The sequence below is a fragment of the Eulemur rufifrons genome, chromosome 9, assembly GCF_041146395.1.
Source record: "Eulemur rufifrons isolate Redbay chromosome 9, OSU_ERuf_1, whole genome shotgun sequence".
NCBI classification, from domain to species: domain Eukaryota; kingdom Metazoa; phylum Chordata; class Mammalia; order Primates; family Lemuridae; genus Eulemur; species Eulemur rufifrons.
The window spans coordinates 27,696,316-27,715,380 of NC_090991.1; the positions used below are offsets into that span (position 1 = coordinate 27,696,316).

The window sequence follows — 19,065 nt, forward strand, 5'->3', positions numbered from 1 at the left end:
CGGGAGCCCAGCACAGCGGAAGGCCTGGAAGGCCTGCTCGCCTGGGAAGGCAGACAGCATTTGGGGTAAGGGACAAAAGGCCCCCCTGGGGGCTGTGTTCTAGACGTGCCCCAGCTCTGGTCTGACCCCAGGGTGCTGCTGGGAAAGTGTTCCCACGTCCCTGGAAAGGTTCCAGACCTCTAAAAGGTTGGATTTGGAGACCCAAGGACCAGGCAACCTCATGGGAAAGACAGCCCGATTCCCTTGGCAGCTGGAGCCTGGGAGGGAGCCTTGCTTAGAAGAGTCCGGAAGCAGCAGGGGCTCCAGGAAGCAGCAGCTTCGTTCATGGAGGTCAAGGGCTGGCCCCACGTCTGGACTTCAGGGCCTTTGGGGGTGTGGCCAGATCAGCAAGCCCACCTGCCAGGTGCAGCAGGGGCCCAGAGCAGACTTAGCACCTCTCTGGCTGGGTCAGGGACCCAAGGATGGGAGCCTGTTGAACTGGCAAAAGCCAAGGAGGGAGGTGACCCTGGGGGCCCAGAAGCCAGTTGTCAGTGAAGGGGTGGTCAAAGTCAAAAAGAAACTCGGTTTGGTTTGGTTTGGTTGCAATGCGAGAATAATCTGCCTTTGGTTTGCGGTCCCGTGACGGGACTGGCCCTGCTAGGAGTGCCCTGGGCGGCCGGGCCTCCCTGTCCACCCCCTCCCGGCTGTGGTGAGAGTGGTGTTGGACAGATGCAGCCACACAGATCCGACAGGGCCTGGCCCTTCCCCTCACGCTGGGGGCATGCCTGGAAGCCGCCTGTCCCGTACACCTTCCTACCTGATCCTCTTGCTGCCGCCACCGCCGCTGCCGCCACTGGTCCGTACGCTGCTGCTGGGAAGCCTGGCGGGGACAGAGGAGAGCCAGAGTCAAGGAGAGATCCTCGGGAGGGTGGGGGCCAGACCTGTCGCACGGGCCACACAAAACACAGCACTGGGAAAGAATTTTCATAGGGTAGCTTTGGGGAAGGACACAGATCAGTGGCTCTCAGGCTTCTGGAAGGCACAGCATCTTTAGGTGTGTCTGAGTCTCACACATCTGTCACCCCAGAAACTGGTTCTAAAAGGCACACAAAAATAGTTCAAGAGTATTGGGAGGAATTTTCTCATGAGAACTGGGGCTGAGCTCCCTGCTGACTCTGCGCTGACGCGTGGTGATTGCTCGGGGCTTGTCCAGAGCAGGGCCAAGCACGGCGGGGCTGGCCTGCTGCTCCTTGCAGGGGTCCGGGCTGCGCCACAGGCAGGAGGCACTTGGGACGGCCCCGTGACAGGACAGGCATCTTGGCCAGGAGGCGGCTTAACACCAGCTGTTCGCCAAAGGCTCTGCAGGTTGGCTTGGCCATCTTAACTCTAGACTTCATCAAAACCTCATGTCGGCAGCGTCACAGCCCCAGGCCTGAGGGTGAAGCATTTGGGGGGTTGGGGGGGTCCCAGGTGACTCCGTACCCATGAAACCAGATGTGGGAGTGAGTGTGGGGCCGTGGGGACCCATGTGGGGTGATTTCGCAGTGTTTCAACCTCTCGAAGCAGTTACGGGGATTTCCATGTGTCTCCTCTGAGCCCTGCAGTCCAGTGGGAACTGGCATTGAGGGTCTTCTAGGGGTCTCCGGAGTCCTTCTTGATCAAGGCTTTTGCTACCTAAAACTGCACTGGCAGCAAGGCTGTCCCAGCCAATGGGAATATAAGTCAGGAGGCCAAGGTGACCCCGTGTGGCTGCGGAGTGTCCAAATGAAGGAAGCCAAGTCCCCGACCCTGGGCTTCTCGTGGCCACTAGCATGTGACGCACCGCCTGGCACTGGGACACACACAGATACACTCCCACACACGTAAAGACAAACATCTTCTACCATCCAGGGAGATGCTCGCTCACTCCCTTGGAGGCCTGGCCCCAAGACCCACTTCCGGTGACCGTGGTTTTCAATGATGTGCCAGAAGCCAGCTGCAAACTCCACACACAGCCCCCAGCTGGGCTGCTCACCTTTAGCCACTGAGCCTTTCACATGAGGAATTTCTACCGGACAAGCGGGAGGAAGACATGCACCATCAAGGGCAGGGGACAGAGGAGGAAAGAAAGGAGAGAGAGAGGAGAGATCCCCCAAACAGAGCGAACTAGAAGCCCACTAAACTCTAAGACTATTGTCCTAGCTACACGGTACTACTGAAGGGAAAGAAATTCAAAAGGGAACAAGCTACTCTAAAAAGGTCAGGCTAAGCTACTTAAAATGTCAATGAAAAGAGACATACTTGCATTTAAATATGGTAATAGGGCTGTCGAAGGGGGAAAAAGAAAGATCCAGGTGAAATAAATGTATAGCAGCTGTCCCTGGCTATGGGAAGGGGCCGCCCCCTCCCATGACGACCACGAGCCTGGAGTCCCCCCTTCCCCAAGATTGGCGGTGAACCAAGAGGGACACCAAGGAAGGGCCCCCCAAGTCCTCTCCCCATTTCTTCCAGGCAGAATCTAGAGTTCTGAGGATGAGGGTGCTGGTAGTAGCTGCGGGAGGAAAACGAGGAAGAAGTCAAGTTGTTGCTCCTGCCCCACGCTCAGCACACCCAGGGCCCTGCTGCCGGCCCAGAGCAGGCCCCAGGGTGCAGGGAGGAGGCGGGTGGGGGGAAGGGCGAGCCACGCTCTTACCACGCACTTGGAACCATGCACTTGGAACGGAGGTTTCCTTGGAAGCATGGGGGTGGGGGAGGGTGGGGAGGAGCAGGATTGGGGGAGGGGAGCGTAGTCAATGAAAAGGCTTGTTAACAAAAGGTCTATTTTCTGGAGTTGAGCACATTTTGGACAAAAAGTCTGAGAGAAAGAAGAAGCAAAAAAAACTTATCCAAGAAAGGAAATCCATTATCCTTAATCTCAGATAAAGGCTCCTGCTGGAGAGCGAGCAGCAGACAGTGCCGAGGGCTGGGATTTAATCTCGGCCACGGGGAGGGCGGGAGGCGAGCCGGAGCCATGGGTGTGGGAGGAGCGGCTGCAGGAGGAGGCCGCCCAGTCTGCCCCCACGACAGCCCCCGCAGCACAGGCGACAGCTCCGTCACCAGCCCCACTGCCTCTGTGCCCTCCTGAGACCCCAGGGCCCCTGCCGCCAACACCTGGCCTGGCTCGTTGGGAAGCTCCTGGAGGGAGGGACGGTGCCCGCACCAGCATGCTGCCCTCCTGGCCCACTGCCCTGCTCCCTGCGGTCCCCTCCTGTCCTGTTTCCAGCCTCGTCCGTCACCCCTCACCCCAAGATGTTCTCCATGGGAACTGGCGGGACAGAGTTTCCAGGGCCAAGGCTCTTCGTGGTGTCTGGGCTTGTGGGGGATGGGCAAGTACAGATACAGGAAAGGGGTGTGTGTGTTGGGTGTGTGTATCCGGTGTACATATGTCATGTGTGTTACACGTGTGTGAGTGTGTTGGGTGGGCTGAGGCTGCCCCGGCTGGGACTGCCAGAGGCGAAAGCATCACCGTAGCAGCCTGGCCTAGAGCTGCCGTGACAGAGGGCGCAGACTGTCTCCAGGACAGGCTCCTCACAAGACGCAGGAGGGGCCTGAGGACCGGAAGGTCCCAGCCCAGCTTCAGGAGGCTCCCGGTGGCAATGACCCTCCCAGGGCTGGACGCGGAAGGGCTGGGAAGTGCAGCCTTGCTGTGTCGCCTGGTGGCCCTGTGCTCAGCACTTTCCCCCAGGCCTTGAGGAGGCAGAGGTCACCCAGGGCAGCCTACTTCCTTGGGAAACCAAGGGGACTGGCTGCCAAGGAAGGGACTGCCCTGGCAGTGGGTGCTGGGGGGAGCCTGCGGGGGATTAGGTAGGAGGTCTGGCAGGGCTCAGGGCTTCTCGTTAGGGCTGTGGCCCAAGCAAAGCTGGGCAGTGATCTCTGGTCCACGAGAGCCTGCAGCCACCTGGCAGTGCCCTGTCCAGAGTCGGGACGACTCCCTCCGACACGGGATTTGGAGTGGGGATCCCTCCTCAACACAGCTTCCCTGGTCAACACAGGAAGGGGGCCACTCTTCTCCTGTGCGGCATGGTACACGATGAACAGCTGAGCACACAGACGGTCTGGATTCACACCCTGGCTCCGCCACTTACTGGCTGTGTGACCTGGGGCCAGTTGCTTGCCCTCCCTTTGCTTTGATGTCCCCATCTGTGAAGAAGATGATCATCACAGTGCAGGATTAACACACACCAAGTGCTTAGACCAATACCTAGCGGTGAGCAAGCTTACGCCAGTGATAGCTGTCACTGCAACGAGGTCTGCCAGGTCTCTGTCCAGACACTAGTCCTGGCTTTGAGACAGGACTCCTCCCTGCGCAGGGGCGTTCCACTTTCTCCGTGGTGGAAGCCCTGGCCAGGTGGCTGTAAACACACAGGGGCCCCGAATTCCTCACTGATAATAATGGTCTGTAACCCTTCGTAATGTCCCAAGTTCGTGATGTCATCTTAGTGCAGCTAGATTTCCATTGCTCAAAATAAGAATACTCATTCTGTTCAGCTCTAACAGTGACAACTGGACCAAGCAGTCTGGTATGACCCCAGTGGCTCAATACCTCCCTTGTGTTAGTGGCAAATCCTGCAGGAAGGAGGAAAACATTTTGCTGAGGGCCTGAGAGCTACAGGTTGGCTCTCCGGGAACTTAGGTGTTGGGAACGTAGTATGCCTGCTGCGAAGGAATGAAGCACTAATGGTGGAATTCCAGGCATGGGAGGCACCACGTCTCGCAGGAGCTGTCGTTGTTCAGTGGGGGTCAGCCCCAAAGACCTGTCCTTGCCGGTCTGGAGCTCCTCTGCCCTTCAAGTGGGATAACAGAGGATTCGGCAGGCTTGGTGTTAAAGCCAGCCTCCACCCAGGCTGGCCCTGCCTTGCTGTGTGACTTGGGCACAGCGCTTCACTTCTCTGGGCCCCGAGTAACTCCTCTGCTGCAAGGAGCTCAGGCAAGACGCCCTCTCAAGTCCCTTCGCCTCAGACTCTGCATGAGCCTGTCTTGGTGTTGGAGGATAACAAACCTACATCCTCCAGGGTTGGTGCTAACCCAACTCTGGGGTTAGTGACTCATCCAAGTGAAAGATGTCACCATCCTGCTGACAGCGAATGAGACAACTTTGCTGGATTTCTTGGAGCTGTGATGATTTATTGCAAATTAGAAGTCAATGGTGCTTCGGGGATTTAAAAAAACATTTTTTTTTTTTTGAGAATTATGAGACCACACTTATTTTTTACTGCTTCTGTGGCACTTACCAGTTTCTTCCTTACCTAAGCACAGTTATTTTTATGTGCACATCTTATTTCTCTCGCTGGGTGACAAATTCTTCTAGGGCAGGGACTCAGTCACATGTCCCACTTAGGATCTAGCCCAGAGTCCGCCCCACAGAAGATTTTCAAGCAGTCTCAGCTGATGTGGTCAGGATGCTCTGGTGCAGTGAATGAGGGTCAGGTCTGGGAGTCACTGCTCTGGGTAAACCGCAGCTGAAACGCGGCGCCCCTACAAGATGGCAGCCCCTCCACTCCCATGATCCTCCACCCCGGGGCAGGGGCACATTCAGCGCCCTGGAATGGGCCAGGAGCATGATTCACCCAGCAGACGGGACCCGGGCTATGGCACATGGGAGTGCCTTGCTCTGTGTAAGTTACTCATTCTCAACCCTGGTTGCTCCCTGGAACCTCCTGGGGAGCTTTAATAGATGCTGATGCCTGGGTCCCGCCCCTGCGATTCTAATTTATTGGATCTGCAGGGCAGCCTGGGCACTGGGACCTTTAAAAGCTTCCCAGGTGACCCCTGTGGATACAGCCAAAGTTGTAAAAAGGTTAAATCACGGGGCACATCTGCAGTCTGTCGGTCTCTCCTCCTTGTGGAAGGAAAAGGCCTCCTGAGAATACAGGGGTGGATCTAACTCTTGAGATCTGTCCTCCATGAGACCAGCATTCACAATGGGGGGCCTTGGTCCTGCCTGGAGGGGCTTTAACCGTGTACAGATGCCCTGGCCCCACCCCGACCACAGAACCGAGATCTCTGTATCTTTTAAAGGCCTTCCAGATCATTCTGACACACAGTGCAGGCAGAACTGCTGACTTACAGGAAGCCTGGGGTGGGGGTGGGGGGCAGGCGGTCTTTGTTTTTAATAAGTACCGAAAGAGCGCTGCCCCCGTCCCATCTGCTGGGGAGTATGAGGTCATGAACCTTTTTCTTTGCCTCCTCTTCCCTTCTTGCTATGAGAAGTCGCCGGCCTGGAGTGGACTGCCTGGGTCATGGTTCTGGCCAGTCACTACTTACTCCTGTGACCTTGGATGAGTCAGGGGACTCCTCTGTGCCTCTCTCAAAAAAGGAGGAGAAATCTGAGGCTCTTTGTGGCCGCAATAGGTGTGATTAAAGACAATCTTTATAAAAGACTCTCTTGTGATACACATGTCCAGACCCAAACAGTCCATTATGAAACAATTTTTCCTATGTTGTGCTTGCTTAAAACATTCTCCACCCCCTTCCCCAGCACGCCCCGCATCTCCCCACCCACAATTCTATAGATGGCTCAAACATTCTTGGCTAAACCCAATGTTGCTTCACTGAATCCAAACACTAAAAAAAAAAACTAAGCAACCAAAAGAAGAAACTGTCACCCAGAATGTAGGAAACATGTCCCACGAGAGTTTGGAAACACCACCATCTGTCATCCTGGCTGGCCTAGGACGCTCCCACCTCCTGGGCAGGCCAGCCTGAAGCGACAGGGCTGGTTCTTTTCAAGGAAACCCACAGCCCCGACTTCAGTGCAGAGGAAGAGCGGCGGCTGCGAAGCGGTGAGGGTGAGAAAAAGTGAAATGCCACGTTTTTGGAGTGGGAGGACCCAGGGCTCAGCTCAGAACAGAGGGTCTGAAGAGGAGGAATAACTGATAACCACAGGGACACATGTGCAAGAGGAAAGGGAATGCAGGAATTCCCACAGTCCCCAAAGGTCTCAGCACTTCCGTTCAACTCGGTTTAAAAAATTACTGAGTTGGGCCTTGGGACACATGCCCGAGACACAGGCCCCTCAAATTCTTTCCAGTTACTACCTACTGAGTTGGGGCAGGGGACAAATCCTGGACTTTTGTGGCCCTAGAGAGTTCCAGTCTTGGTCATCCTTGGCTCAACCATCCAGGGCTTGGGGACACGGAGAGGTTTCTCGGCAGACCGCGGGCCAGAGGGCTAGCACCGGGTATGGCAGACACATCAAGAGGGCTCCCGCACTGGCTCCTGGCCCTACGAGGACACTTTGTCCAGTGGGAGTTCAAGGGAGAGAAGGTCCACGGAGTTCATTCCACAGCCAGCCCTCGCTGCCCAGTGACAGCAGCTTGTGGCTCCCGGACAGCTCGGGGACACACACTTCCCCGGAGAACAAACACCCGCCTGTCTTTCTGAGACAGAGACCAAGGCCTTCACAGTGAAGGGATTCCAGACTGCAGTTTCCAAGGAGGCATCAACACACTACTTGGAGAGTTTTTCCTTCCACATCACACCCTCCTGACCTCCCAGCTCCTGATAAAAATGGCAATTTCTGCTTTTGAGACTCTCTCCCACCTTCCACCAACGGGTGTCAGGACAAACCACCGGTCTGACCTCTGTCCTTCTGGAGCTCCCTGTTCAGGTGCTTTTTACACTTTTCCCTCTTTCCAAAATTGCAGATGCCCAGTTGTCAGAGAAAGACTCACGGTTTCGCTTCCTCCCAACAGGATCTCTTGCTGAGACACTGAAATCTTAAACTCTCTTTGGGGCCCTTCCCCGCGCCTGCTTTCTGCCCAGCTTAGGTCCACGTGGGCCTTTTCCATGACCTGCCGCAGCAGAATCCCGAACACCAGCCCTGGGCACCCACCTCTGCCAACCAGGACGGCAGGTGCCCAAGTCTTGAGCACCCAACTCTCTGCGGAAACACCCCAGCTTCCTGCTTTGGCCCCATCACTTGATCTCAGTTCCCTCCCCTGTAAAACAGAGACACGTGACCACTTCTGTCACCCGAGAGAGGACGTTCCAGCTGCTGAAGGGCACACCCTGCTGTGCTGGGCACCACCTCTGCCGCTGGTGGGCGCTCAGGGAGTCCTGGGGGACATCCCAGGGTGGCGTGCGAGGCCGTCTGGGGGCTCGGGGCAGCAGCTATTTACCAAACAGTACAGAAATATTTACCCATTTTCACAGCCGGTAGGTCACAGCGCTGCACACCAGCCCTCGCTGGACGGGTGTTCGGAAGAACAGTCTTACCTATGCCTTAATCTCCTCACCTATTAAATAGAAGAGCTTGGCTTTGATGATGAGAAAATGGTCATGACACTAACGATGACCACAGCAGCCACCATCTGAGCACTTCCTGTGGCCAAGAAGCTTCCCTGCCTCACTTCAGTGAACCCTCACTGCTATTGCATTTACAAACGAGGCCAGGTGCGGAGAGGTTAAAGGCACTAGTCCCCAAGGGTGGTTAAAAGCAAGGTGGTAAACATCCCACCCCCCACACTTCTGGTTGTGGGACCCAGGACATAGTTGTGGGACCCAGGACAAGTTCCCCAGCTTCCCTCCAGCCGCACTTTCCTGCTCTGTAAAGCGCAGTTTCGGGGACCTCCTTGCAGGGTCTCGGTGCAGATTCACCGGGATAACGGTGTCAGGCGCTCAGCACAGCTATCTGGCTCCCGGTAAGTGGAATAATAACTTTTATTTCTATTTTTATTATTATTGCCCAAGGTAATAACTGTAGCGGAGCTGAGAAATCCCTCTGGTGCCTTCCTATTCTAAAATCCTATTAATTTACATGCCATTTCGCATCCAAAGGGCTTGAATAGATAACATTTATACTCTGCTTGTGAGTGATAGGGCACGTTTTATCTCATCGAACTCCGGTGGGTGAATGAGACAGCAGGAGGCGAGGGGCTTGCGAGGGCCCAGGGAGGGCTGGCTGGGGTGGCCACGGCCCTGAGACCTGGTCACCATCGGTGGGAACACGGGACCTGGAGCCCTGGGGCCGTGCTTGCCGGCTGCCCTGACAGTCCCCACTGCCCTCTTGCCCTGCCACGCAGACCTCCCAACAGGGTCCTGTCCAGCTCTCCCAGCTGCTCTAGGAGGGGCTGGACCAGAGGAGCCTTTCTGGGTCCTTCCATCCAAGCAGAGTCCTGTTTGCTCCTCTGTCCCCATCAAGTGCCCTGCAGAGGCAGGGGCCTTCTTTCTCATTCACCACTGTGTCCCCGGTGTCCAGGCAGGGCCTGTGACATGGTGGGTGCTTAGTAGCTACAGGCTGAATGTGTAAAGGATGGGTGGGGGGATGGGCCTGCTCAGACCTCATCAGGGAACAGCCTCCTACGGCAAGAGCGGGGTCAGCATTCCTGGTTCACAAAGTGTCTGCCCATGACTGCCTGGGTCTGCGAAGGGTGGCACTGGTTTCCCAATGCCAATCTGCTGTCCAGCTGTCTCAGCCCAGGCATAGGGCAGCATCTGCCCAGAGGGTGGCCATAGGAGCGTGCGGACAGAAGACACATATGCCTTTGTGTTGGTCCCTCGAGGTGGAACACCCTTCCCTCACTGTCTGCCTGGTGAGCTTCTGTGTGCACTTCAAAACAGCTCAGATGTTACCTGCTATGGTCTGAAAGTTTATGTGCCCCTCAAATTCATATGTTGAAATCCTCTCCCCCAAGGTGGTGGTATTAGGACGTGGGGCCTTTGGAGGCGATTAGGTCATGAGGGTTGAGCCCTCATGATTCGGATTAGTGCCCTTATAAAAGAGGCCCCAGAGAGTCAGCGAGCCACTTCCATCCTATGAGGACACAGCGAGAAGACAGCAGTCTACAAACCGGGAAGTGCCCTCACCAGACATGCCATCTGTTGGCACCGTGATCTCAGACTTCCCAGCCTCCAAGACTGTGAGAAATACATTTCTGTTGTTTATAAGCTCCTGCCTCTAGGATGCTGTTAGAGCAGCCCCAATGGACTGAAGCCCCTTCCTGTGAGCTTTCCAGGCAGTCAACGGCTTCCTCTGCGCTCTGTGCATTCTGCTGTGACCACGCAGGCCAGACCACAAAGGGACGCTGCGCCAGCCTCCGAACTCCTTGCTCCCTTGCTCAGCAGACCTGCGCCCCATGAGGCCCTGGCTCACGGCTCAGGTCAGGCGCTGGCCACCACCTCCAGCACACTGCTGAGAGTGCGCTCTGCCTCCGACCAAAGGGACAGAGAGCGGAGGCGGTGACCTAGTTGGTTGGGGTCTCTCAGGGGCAGGGGACCCAAGCTGACCTGGACTCAGCGAAGAAGACTCTGGGCGGGACTCCTTTCGGCTGGGGAGGAGGGAGTCGGGGACACACCTGTGCCTTCTGCTTTGTCCTTGGCTGTCCCGGAAGGCACAAGCTGCCCAGCCCTCAGGCCTGGCACTGCCGTCTGCCTGCAACTCCACCCCTGAGTCATTTGCGGGTTTTTGCTGTTGTTTTGTTTTGTTTTTTAAGCTGCAGCCTTTAGCTTGCTTTTGCTCATGGAAATGAAAACGGAAGGGCTTGAAGAAAGGTGATTAAGTTCCTGCGGGCTGACTTAATGGGGACTTTGAGAGGCTGGTGGTACAGGGACCTAAGAAGGCGTGGGGGGATCTGGCCGGCAAGAGGTCTCAGCACGCCGAGAACGCGGTGCGGAGGCCGTGCCTGCAGCGTCCCTCACTGTGGCCCCTGCCGTAGCTGGAGGAGTCCTCTGCTCCATGGACAGCGCTACCTCCCTTGGACACGACGCCAACCCAACCTCTTCCAAAGCACTAGATGGTGGCTGGTCCCACGGACCCTCTCAACCACTTGTGAGGAAGGATCAATGGCTCCATTTGACAGACGGGGACACCGAGGCCCAGAGGTAGCCTTACTGTCCCGGCCAGCTAAGGGCGAGAACTCAGTCTCCTGACTTCCCGCCGAGGACACGGGGCTCTGGGCTGTGCCGTGGGGAGCTGAGCGCTCACTTAGTCACATTTCCCTTTATTTATGCAGAAGAGCTTCAAGAGGCGCAGAAAGCTGATCGAAAGCGAAACCCACAATTCCCGTCAATTCAGATTGCTCCAATTCATTTCTGCAAACACTTATTAAGTGCCTATTAGGCACTGTTCTCTGCTTTCATCTGGGAATAGAGTCAGCTCCTGATTTTCCAGGCCGAGGGAGGAGCGCGGCGGCGTGGCACAACCACAGCCCCGACGAGCCGCACGCCAGGCTCCTCTGGGTTTGGGGTGTGCTGCTGAATTTTACTTCTCCATCTTCTTTCTTTTAAAGCAGCGGCTCTGCTTTCCCGACTAAGCCTGCCTTTAGTATTCAAATGAGAGGATAAGCTCCAAGTACACACAGGGCCAGGTGGCGCGGGAGTGTGCTGGCCGTGGGGGGAGCCGGCTTGTGATTTGAAATCCGGCTGTGGATCTAATCTGCACAGGGGTAATCCCCAGGGACGAGGCCCGAGGGCTGCAGGGACGTCAGATCAGAGGGCTGGTGATGAGACAGATGTGTGGGGGCCGCTGTGTCGGGGAGCTTTCCCTTACGAGGGAGCATCTCTGTTTACAGCGAGGCAGCACCTAGCCAGGGTCCCTGGCGATGGTGACCTACCTGGGAAGTTGACCTCCCCGTCTCGGTATTTCTAGATCTGCTTGCTTCCCTACTGGCGAGAAACCGGCCTCTGCTCACCGGTCGGGCTCCACTCTGGAACCCAGATGGAAGAAACACGCCAGGCGGAGCCTGAGGGCCAACCACCCAGGGCTCCGCCAGAGTTCCCAGCGAGGGCATTTCTGGGGTGGGGGGTGAGGAAAGAGCCCCTTATGGTAATCCGATGCAGGAGGAGTCGGGGAGTTTAAATTTACACCCAAACAAGGGGTCATCCTAAGCTGCCAGTTCTCTGATGGGTTCTACCACGGTAGCCCTGGAATCTCCTCCCCTGACAAGGCTGCAGAGCCCGGGGCAGGGACTCCTTTCCCTCTGGGAATGGGACCAGGAAGGGCAGGACAAGGCAGGGCCGAGGCAGGAAGCAGCTCCCTGAGCACACGCCAGGTCTTGCCTCTCCTGAGTGGGGGCTGACCGAGAGGGTCTCTGCTACTTGGGTGGGCTGGAGGAGAGGGTGGGCTGGAGTCACTCCTACAGGGGCCCAGGTCACCACTACCAGGCAGGATCCTAGGCCTTGGGCATATCTGCTTTCTGACATTTAGCCAAATGTCATCAACTGGAGAGACCTGGCAGGTGGATCAGAGCAGGCTCAGGACGCAGCCCCTTGCCCTTGGCCAAGGCTGCTTTCCCCAGCTATCCTGCTCGCGGAGTGCTCCTCTGCCTGGGTTCTGCTTTCTGCAGCCAAGCCGTAGTCCTCAGACCACTAAGCCTCTGTCTTTGCTCAAAGACCGGGTGACTTGCCTGAAGCTTACCTGGCAGCGGCCCCTAGTGACAATGGGCCACAGCTTCCCACCAGAGAACGGCGGACTTTTAGAGAGGCGAGAATCACCTGGCACCAAAGAACCATCATTAGACTGGAATACAGAAGGCAGCGACATGGCAAACAGGCTGAGTCCTGGCGCGGCAACCACCCGGCATCACTAATCATGGCCTCCTTTCTGCCGGCCTAAGACCTGCCCTCAAAATCATTCTGAAGCCAGTGCTCCAGGAAGCCAGCACTCAAGTCAACGTCAGCACCTGAGACGAAACCTGTTTTCCATCGCGTAAGAGGTAGGAGCACAAACTGGCACTTCCAGAACCAGAGTCCAGGCCAAGCTGGCCAGGGAAGGGACTCCCCACCTGGGGGCCAGGACCACCCTGCGTTTTGCATGCAGCGTCCTGGAGGGAGGCACGTGATGTCAGCCTGGACCTCCTGGCCCTCCTGGCCACCCCAAGTGCTCCGTCGCTCAGGCCACTGTAGGTTGTTGAGACTTTGGCCCAAAGACGTTTTGGTGGTTGGGGCTATATTAATAACCCTGCTGTCCCCAGTAGAGCCGCCAGACCCCAAAGGACCACCAGCAGCCCAAGGCAGGGAGAGAGGAATGGGGCCAAGGCAGGGAAATGCAGAGAGAGGAGAGCAGGCGGGGTGCAGAGAGAAGGGAACATTCTCTGGACTCACCCCCATGGCCCCTCATCTCTCCAAACCCCTCTGATTCACTGTGGAAGTCTGACCACATCACTGTTCTACTTAAAGTCATCTCCAAATCCTTCATGTGCTCTGGGGATCAGATTTGACTTCCCGAATCTGACAATGACTCACAAAGCCGAGCCTTGTATCTCTCCTCCCACCCAGGACACTTCTGCAAGCTCCCATACACTGAACTGCTCCTAATCCTGGGACCTGCGATGCTTCCTTGCTCAGGTTTGTAGCAGAGCTTGCTAAGTTTTCACCAGTATCTGTTCCATTCCTTTCTTCGCACCAAAATCCTGCTTTTAGCTGGGCACATGGCTACCTGAAATAAAGACATTTTTGAGCTTTCCATATGGGTGAAACTGACCATGTGACTAATTTCTGGCCAATGGGATGTAAGCAGAGTGTCCTGCATGACTTCTCAGAAGTGTTATTAAAGGGAAGAGGTGTATTCTTCTGGGATGAGTAAGTGATGGCTGGAGTTTGAGCAGCTTCATTAGACCATGAGGTAGCATTTTATGGCCAGAACGAGAATAGAGAAGAGACACAACCCCTAATATTGTGGAAGCACATCCAGGCTTGTTTTACATGAGGAAGAAAAAGAAATTCTTATTTTGTTTAGTCCATTACTATTTTGTGTTTTCTTACTTTTGCATTTTCTTTCTTAAAATTCCCCAGTTCAGTGTCTAAGCATGTCATTTCTCTGCCTGGGATCTACTTCCTTTCCTTCTTTACTTAGCGAATTCTATTTGGCTTCTTGAGACCCAGTTCTGGTGTCATCTTCTCTAGAGGGCACTCTGGACAGCAGCCCACCTCTGTCCCCTCAGAGCACAGACGGCTTCCCTCTCTCCAGCTAAGCACCTGTCCCAGGATGCTGATTGGGTCTGGTCATTGGTTCTCTCCCCCTCAGCTGGACCTGAAGGAACCTTATTCGTGTCCAGATATCTGGTGCCTACTCCAGTGCCGGATGATGGATAAATGGGGAAGGAGGGGAGAGAATGGATGGTAAGGAAGGTGGGCAGGAAGTCCCAGCAACTCTCTGGCTTAGCCCAGGACTCGTATCATTCCTCTCACCGACAAGCAGATCCACCAACAGGCAACTCCACTGCAGGTGGTAAGGATGGGGATGCCACCACTCTGGAGAGCTGACTTAGTAAGAACAGCAATGCCCACCATTTCTAAAACTTCCAATTTTATAGCATTTACCAATTTACAAAGGCACATTCACACACACGTGCTATCCCTTAATTCTGACAACCCAGCTAACGAGGCACTTGCATCATCCCCAGGACTTGGAGGGGTATATAACTTGCTCAAGGTCACATGGCTACTAAGAGGCCGAGTGACACGTGGAGACAAGGTCCTCTAGCTGCACGTCCAGCCACGCTGCCACTGAACCACGGGTGCCTCCTCCAACCTGCACTGCTTCCGGGAGCTACAAAAGCAAGCCACGTGCACGACCACACGTGGGCCCGTGTGCACAAGCATGTGCTTGAGCGCACATACACGCTTGGTGCACAGATGTGAGGGGCTCCAGATGTTCCAGTGGCATTTTCACTTGGGGGGGGAGTGACGGCAGAGGAGGGTGCATGGGGGCGACACCGTGCAGCTGGCGCATGCAGATGCTCCGCCGCGCTGCTCAAGGACAGAGCACCCCGAGCAAGTGCGGGGACGCGAGGAAGCAGGGAGGGCCGGGGACAGGCGGCAGCCGGGGGGAGTCCGCAGGCTTTGAGAAACTGCGCTAGGCTGTCATTGGCACTGGTTATTCAGTGCGTTCACCTCCCCCGGAGCGAGAACAGGACACTGTCAGGCTAAGAGACGGCAGCACACAGCATGTCCGTGGTAAACAATTTATTTTTCTACCTCAGTTGCTTACAGGGGAAAAAAATAAAACGTCATTAGGGAGAAGCACAGATGAACTATTTACAGAGATGAAGGAAATTCACAATGGCTAAAACGTTTGTGAGGCAAGCATACTAGGACAAGTTCACCAAAGCAAAGCAATTCATAGCATAACAAAATAGGGTGGGGGGGGGGAAAGCCATACAGATTTTGTTTTTTTGAAAAAAAAAAAAAAAAATACTCATGAAAAAGCCTGTGGGAAAATAATAGGAAACTAACCAATTATTACATCAAGCATCTTTAATGAGATGAGCCAAACTGCACATGGTGGGTCTCAAGGACAATGACATTCAAACGCATGGATTTGCTCACATCAAACGCATCACATGGAAGCACAAGGGTCACTTCTCACAAACTATGAGCAGGACGAAGGTGACTCTGGAGGGTCCAACTGAGCGGTGTGTCATTAATCCAAGAGGGTGGGGGTATTTCAAACAGGGAGGTGGAAGGAGTCAGGACCATGGGAAAAGATCCTTCTAGAGGGGCCATCAGGAGACCCAGCCCTGAGATGAGGCCTGATCAGGACGTGCCCTGTGTCCGTCCCCTCCTACCCCAGTGGTGCCAGCGGGCAAGGCCAGGCCAGCATGGACAGGCAGGGGAGGCTGGGGAAGGGGGGGCCCAGCGTGGGTCAGTGGCAGCACCTTGGGGACTCTGCTGTCCCTTCTTAAAGACAGATGTGCTTATTAATACGGGAACAGCCACTGAGAGACTGGCCCCAAAAGACAAAAGGACAATCAGGTAGTGTTTATCCAGTTGCTTTTCCAGATTAAGTTTTTCACGTTTTATAGAACAGTCTGTGTGTGTTCACTTTTGCTACTGTCCACAATAAGACATAAGTGCTCCAAGTCACATATCTTGCAACACCCCCACCCCCAGGCCACCAGCACTTAAAAGCTCACCCCCCACCCCACCCCCCCGCCCCCAGGTAATGCCCCAGCCAGCCTGTTTGGTCATTTGAAATACTTGGATAGCTTCGTCCTGGTTGCCTTGCGAGGCTCTGTGAAGTTTGTGAGAAGTTTCCCTCCGGCCCCGTTACATTCTGGGGAAGTTGGGGTGGGGGGTGTGGTCACAATGTGTACAAGAAGCAAAATGGGAGGGGACCCGCAAATAATTTTTTTTTTTAAGAAACTGAGTGAAGCAATGAGGCCGTGAGTCTTTTCCAAGAATTAAAAATGAAAAAAAGAACGTTCATTCAAACAGGCAGCTAGGACAGAGTCTCAGTGGGCAATGATAGCGGCGGGGGTGGCCCGGGCTGGGACCGTGTCCTCTCTCTAGAAATGGTAGCAAACCCCAATTTGTTATGCCTCTCTTAAGAGCTAGTTGATAAAAATTATGTCTTGTGAAATCGGCACATAGTCTGCAAAGTGAAATAAGAACAGAAATTAACAGATTAAACTGAAATGAGAAGTCCAAAGTGGGAAAAAGAGAGGAAGAGGGAGACCACCGGCAGCGACCGTACTCATTCCAGACCCAATCCAGGGACTGATCCGAATACTGTGTGGGGCGGACACCTGGGCTTGGGAAGGAGCCATTCCCAGAGCGGCTGGTCACCACCCAGCCCTGCTAGGAAAGAACTGCTCCCCACTCCAATAATCATCCAAAGGCGCCTGGCCCTCTCTCTTGAACATCGCATTTTTTCTCGAAGAATCCTGAAGGGTGGCCTGGGCAGGCGCTGCCTGTCACGGCCCGGGTGGCCCAGGTGGCCCGGGAAGGCTGCGGCAACCCCACGGCACACGGATGATGTGAGGCTCTGCTAAGAGTGACATCGGGACCCCCAACTAGGTGAATGAGATGGGTGTTCACAGGGAGGGTAAACTCGGGTGGAAACGAGGACCCTGCGCGAAGGGATGTGTCTTCCCCAAAGGGCACCCAGGCTACCTGGTCTGGGGGTGAAAACAGGATGGAGCAGCCCAGAGCCCTCCGGGGCTCGGGTGTGCCCTCGTCTCCCTCAGCTAGCTGTCTGGCTCGCCCGCCAAGGAGGGCTCAGAAGGGACTAGAAGGGGTACGGGATCCACACACAGTGGAAAGGGGGCTGGGGGTGGGAAGTAGGTGATGTGGGCACATAGTGGGGACATTGAAAAGAAAGACCACAGAGAAAAAACATCAGGACAGTCGGTGATGAGACAAAGTTACAGGACCCCAGGGAATGGCGGGGGCCAGCAAAGCCCACCTGGCAGAGGGAGAGGGCAGAGGGCTGGGCTGCCCCACCTCTGGGTCCCCCTCTGTGCCCACCTGCCTCAGCCAGGTCCACTGGAAACACTCAGTAGCACGAGGAGGGAGACGGTGGTCAGAACATTCCAGTGCCTCCCTGCCCAGTGGTCCTGCCCTGAGGCCAAGGCTCCCGGAGGGGTCAGGTTTGGCTCTGGAGGGCAGCAGCCAGTCCCTGAGCTCTTGACTGGGATGGCACAGGGGCCTCCCTGGGCTTTGTGTCTAGTGCCACTGGCTGCTTGGTGAGGCACCTGGTCCGAGCAGACAGGCTGACGCTCCCCAAGGGCACCTCCGTCATGGGGTGGGTCAGGAGAGGGAGGGACTCCGAGGCTGGGCCTGGGACCTCTCACACCGTCACCCTCCCCAGGAACCACTAGTGGCCCCTTTCTGGCCATCGGTCAAGAACAACAAGAGGCTTCCATGGTGTGAACAGGAAGGACGGGGAAATGCAAAGTTTGGAGGCTGAGGGGGAACAGAGCAGCTAACTCCCACGGCTCAGGGAGCCGCTGTCTATACGTTTTAACGCCCGATTTCTGTCCCATGCAAACCCAGCTTATTGCATTAGCTGAAGGAGCTGGCGACAGTGATATCGGCTGTGCCTTGGGCATGATCACTCCACCCTACTCCATCCCCTGGCCCCCAAAGCTGAACTCCCAGTCCCCAAAGCCTTGGTTTTTGGTGAAGGGCTGGCACCCCTGGGATCCCACCTCATTCTGCCCAGCCTTGGTTTGGTCATTCTTGCATGTCCGTCCGTCTGGGGCAGACCCAGGGCTGCAGGTCAGGGAGACAGAGTTCTACCAGATGTTTCCTGAGCTGGCTCATGGGGGCCGGGGGGCGGCGGGTGGCAGGCTCTCCAATGAGGCAGGGGCCTTAGCGTGGGGTCTGCTTTACTGCCCTCAACATGATTCCATGTTATGATCCCCCAAGTCTGCCCTGCTGGGACCAGCACCACACTGAGTGGCAATGACGTGATCACGCAGGGAGGCAGGGCCAGGCGCACAGGTCGGCGGGGACTCTCAGTGGGCTGAGATGCCTGAGCCTGTGCATCTGTCACCCCCTGGGGAGGAAGTGGAGGAGAAGCTCCCCCCTTAACCTGCCACCAGCTCCCGGGCTGAGCAGAACCGGACGGAAAGGAGCACCGGGTGCTGACCCAATGGGTCTCTCAGGGAAGGGCGGTGCACACACGCACGTATGTGTGTGACCTGCGCACCCCACCACAACACACCTCTTCCTTTAGGCTCCAGGACAGCGCCATCCCACAGAACTTTCCATGGTGACGGACATGTCCTACCCCTGTGCTGACAGCAGCCACTAGCCACAAGCTGCTACCGGGTACTTGCAATGTGGCCAGTGTTACTAAGGAAATGGATTTTTCTTTCTACTTAATTGTAATTAATTAAAATCTAAGTTTCAACACTACATGTGGCTCGGGTTATGGTCCCGGGCCAATGGCTGCTAGGGAGATGGCGGACTGGGGCAGTTAAGACCCAGGCCATCTCGACCAGGTCCTGGCCTGGTCCTGGCTTGCTGTGAGCCCTTGATAGGGTTTTCTACCTCTCTGCCTGGCGGTCTCCACCTGTGGGTGAGGACAGTCTAATGACAGTGCCTGGCCCTGGTGCTGGCTTCTCTGAGGTGCTGCTTCCGGTTCCCTTCCCGTCCAGAGCCCGTGGCCATCCAGGAGCCATCACCGTGCGAATCTCTGGGAGGGCTTCTTTAGCGCAGGGTCCCTGCAGAGGGCCCCGCCCAGGTGGGGAACCACCTTGGCCCCGGGGACACTCACACTCCTCCATCTCCAACTCCTGCTCCTGCACCTGCTTCTCTTCCCCTCTGACCCACACAGAGAGCTGCACAGACCCCTGTAGACCTCCCGTCTACAGAAGAGAGAAGTGAGGCCTGACAAGTTGG

The 19,065-nt window shown here is 55.8% G+C and overlaps 1 protein-coding gene across 6 annotated transcripts in view; it reads right to left on the reverse strand.

Annotated features, from left to right (window-relative positions):
- The window catches only part of MSI2 (musashi RNA binding protein 2), a 383,429-nt gene that overhangs the window by 31,368 nt on the left and 332,996 nt on the right, over positions 1 to 19,065 (reverse strand). For 5 of the 6 annotated variants that reach the window (XM_069482358.1, XM_069482357.1, XM_069482356.1 and 2 more), the window contains exon 11: positions 797 to 859. In XM_069482358.1, coding sequence (XP_069338459.1) covers positions 797 to 859 — 63 coding nt within the window. Of the gene's footprint in view, positions 1 to 796; positions 860 to 15,118; positions 16,310 to 19,065 lie in introns of those variants that run through there. The other variant, XM_069482360.1, reaches the window with a different exon arrangement.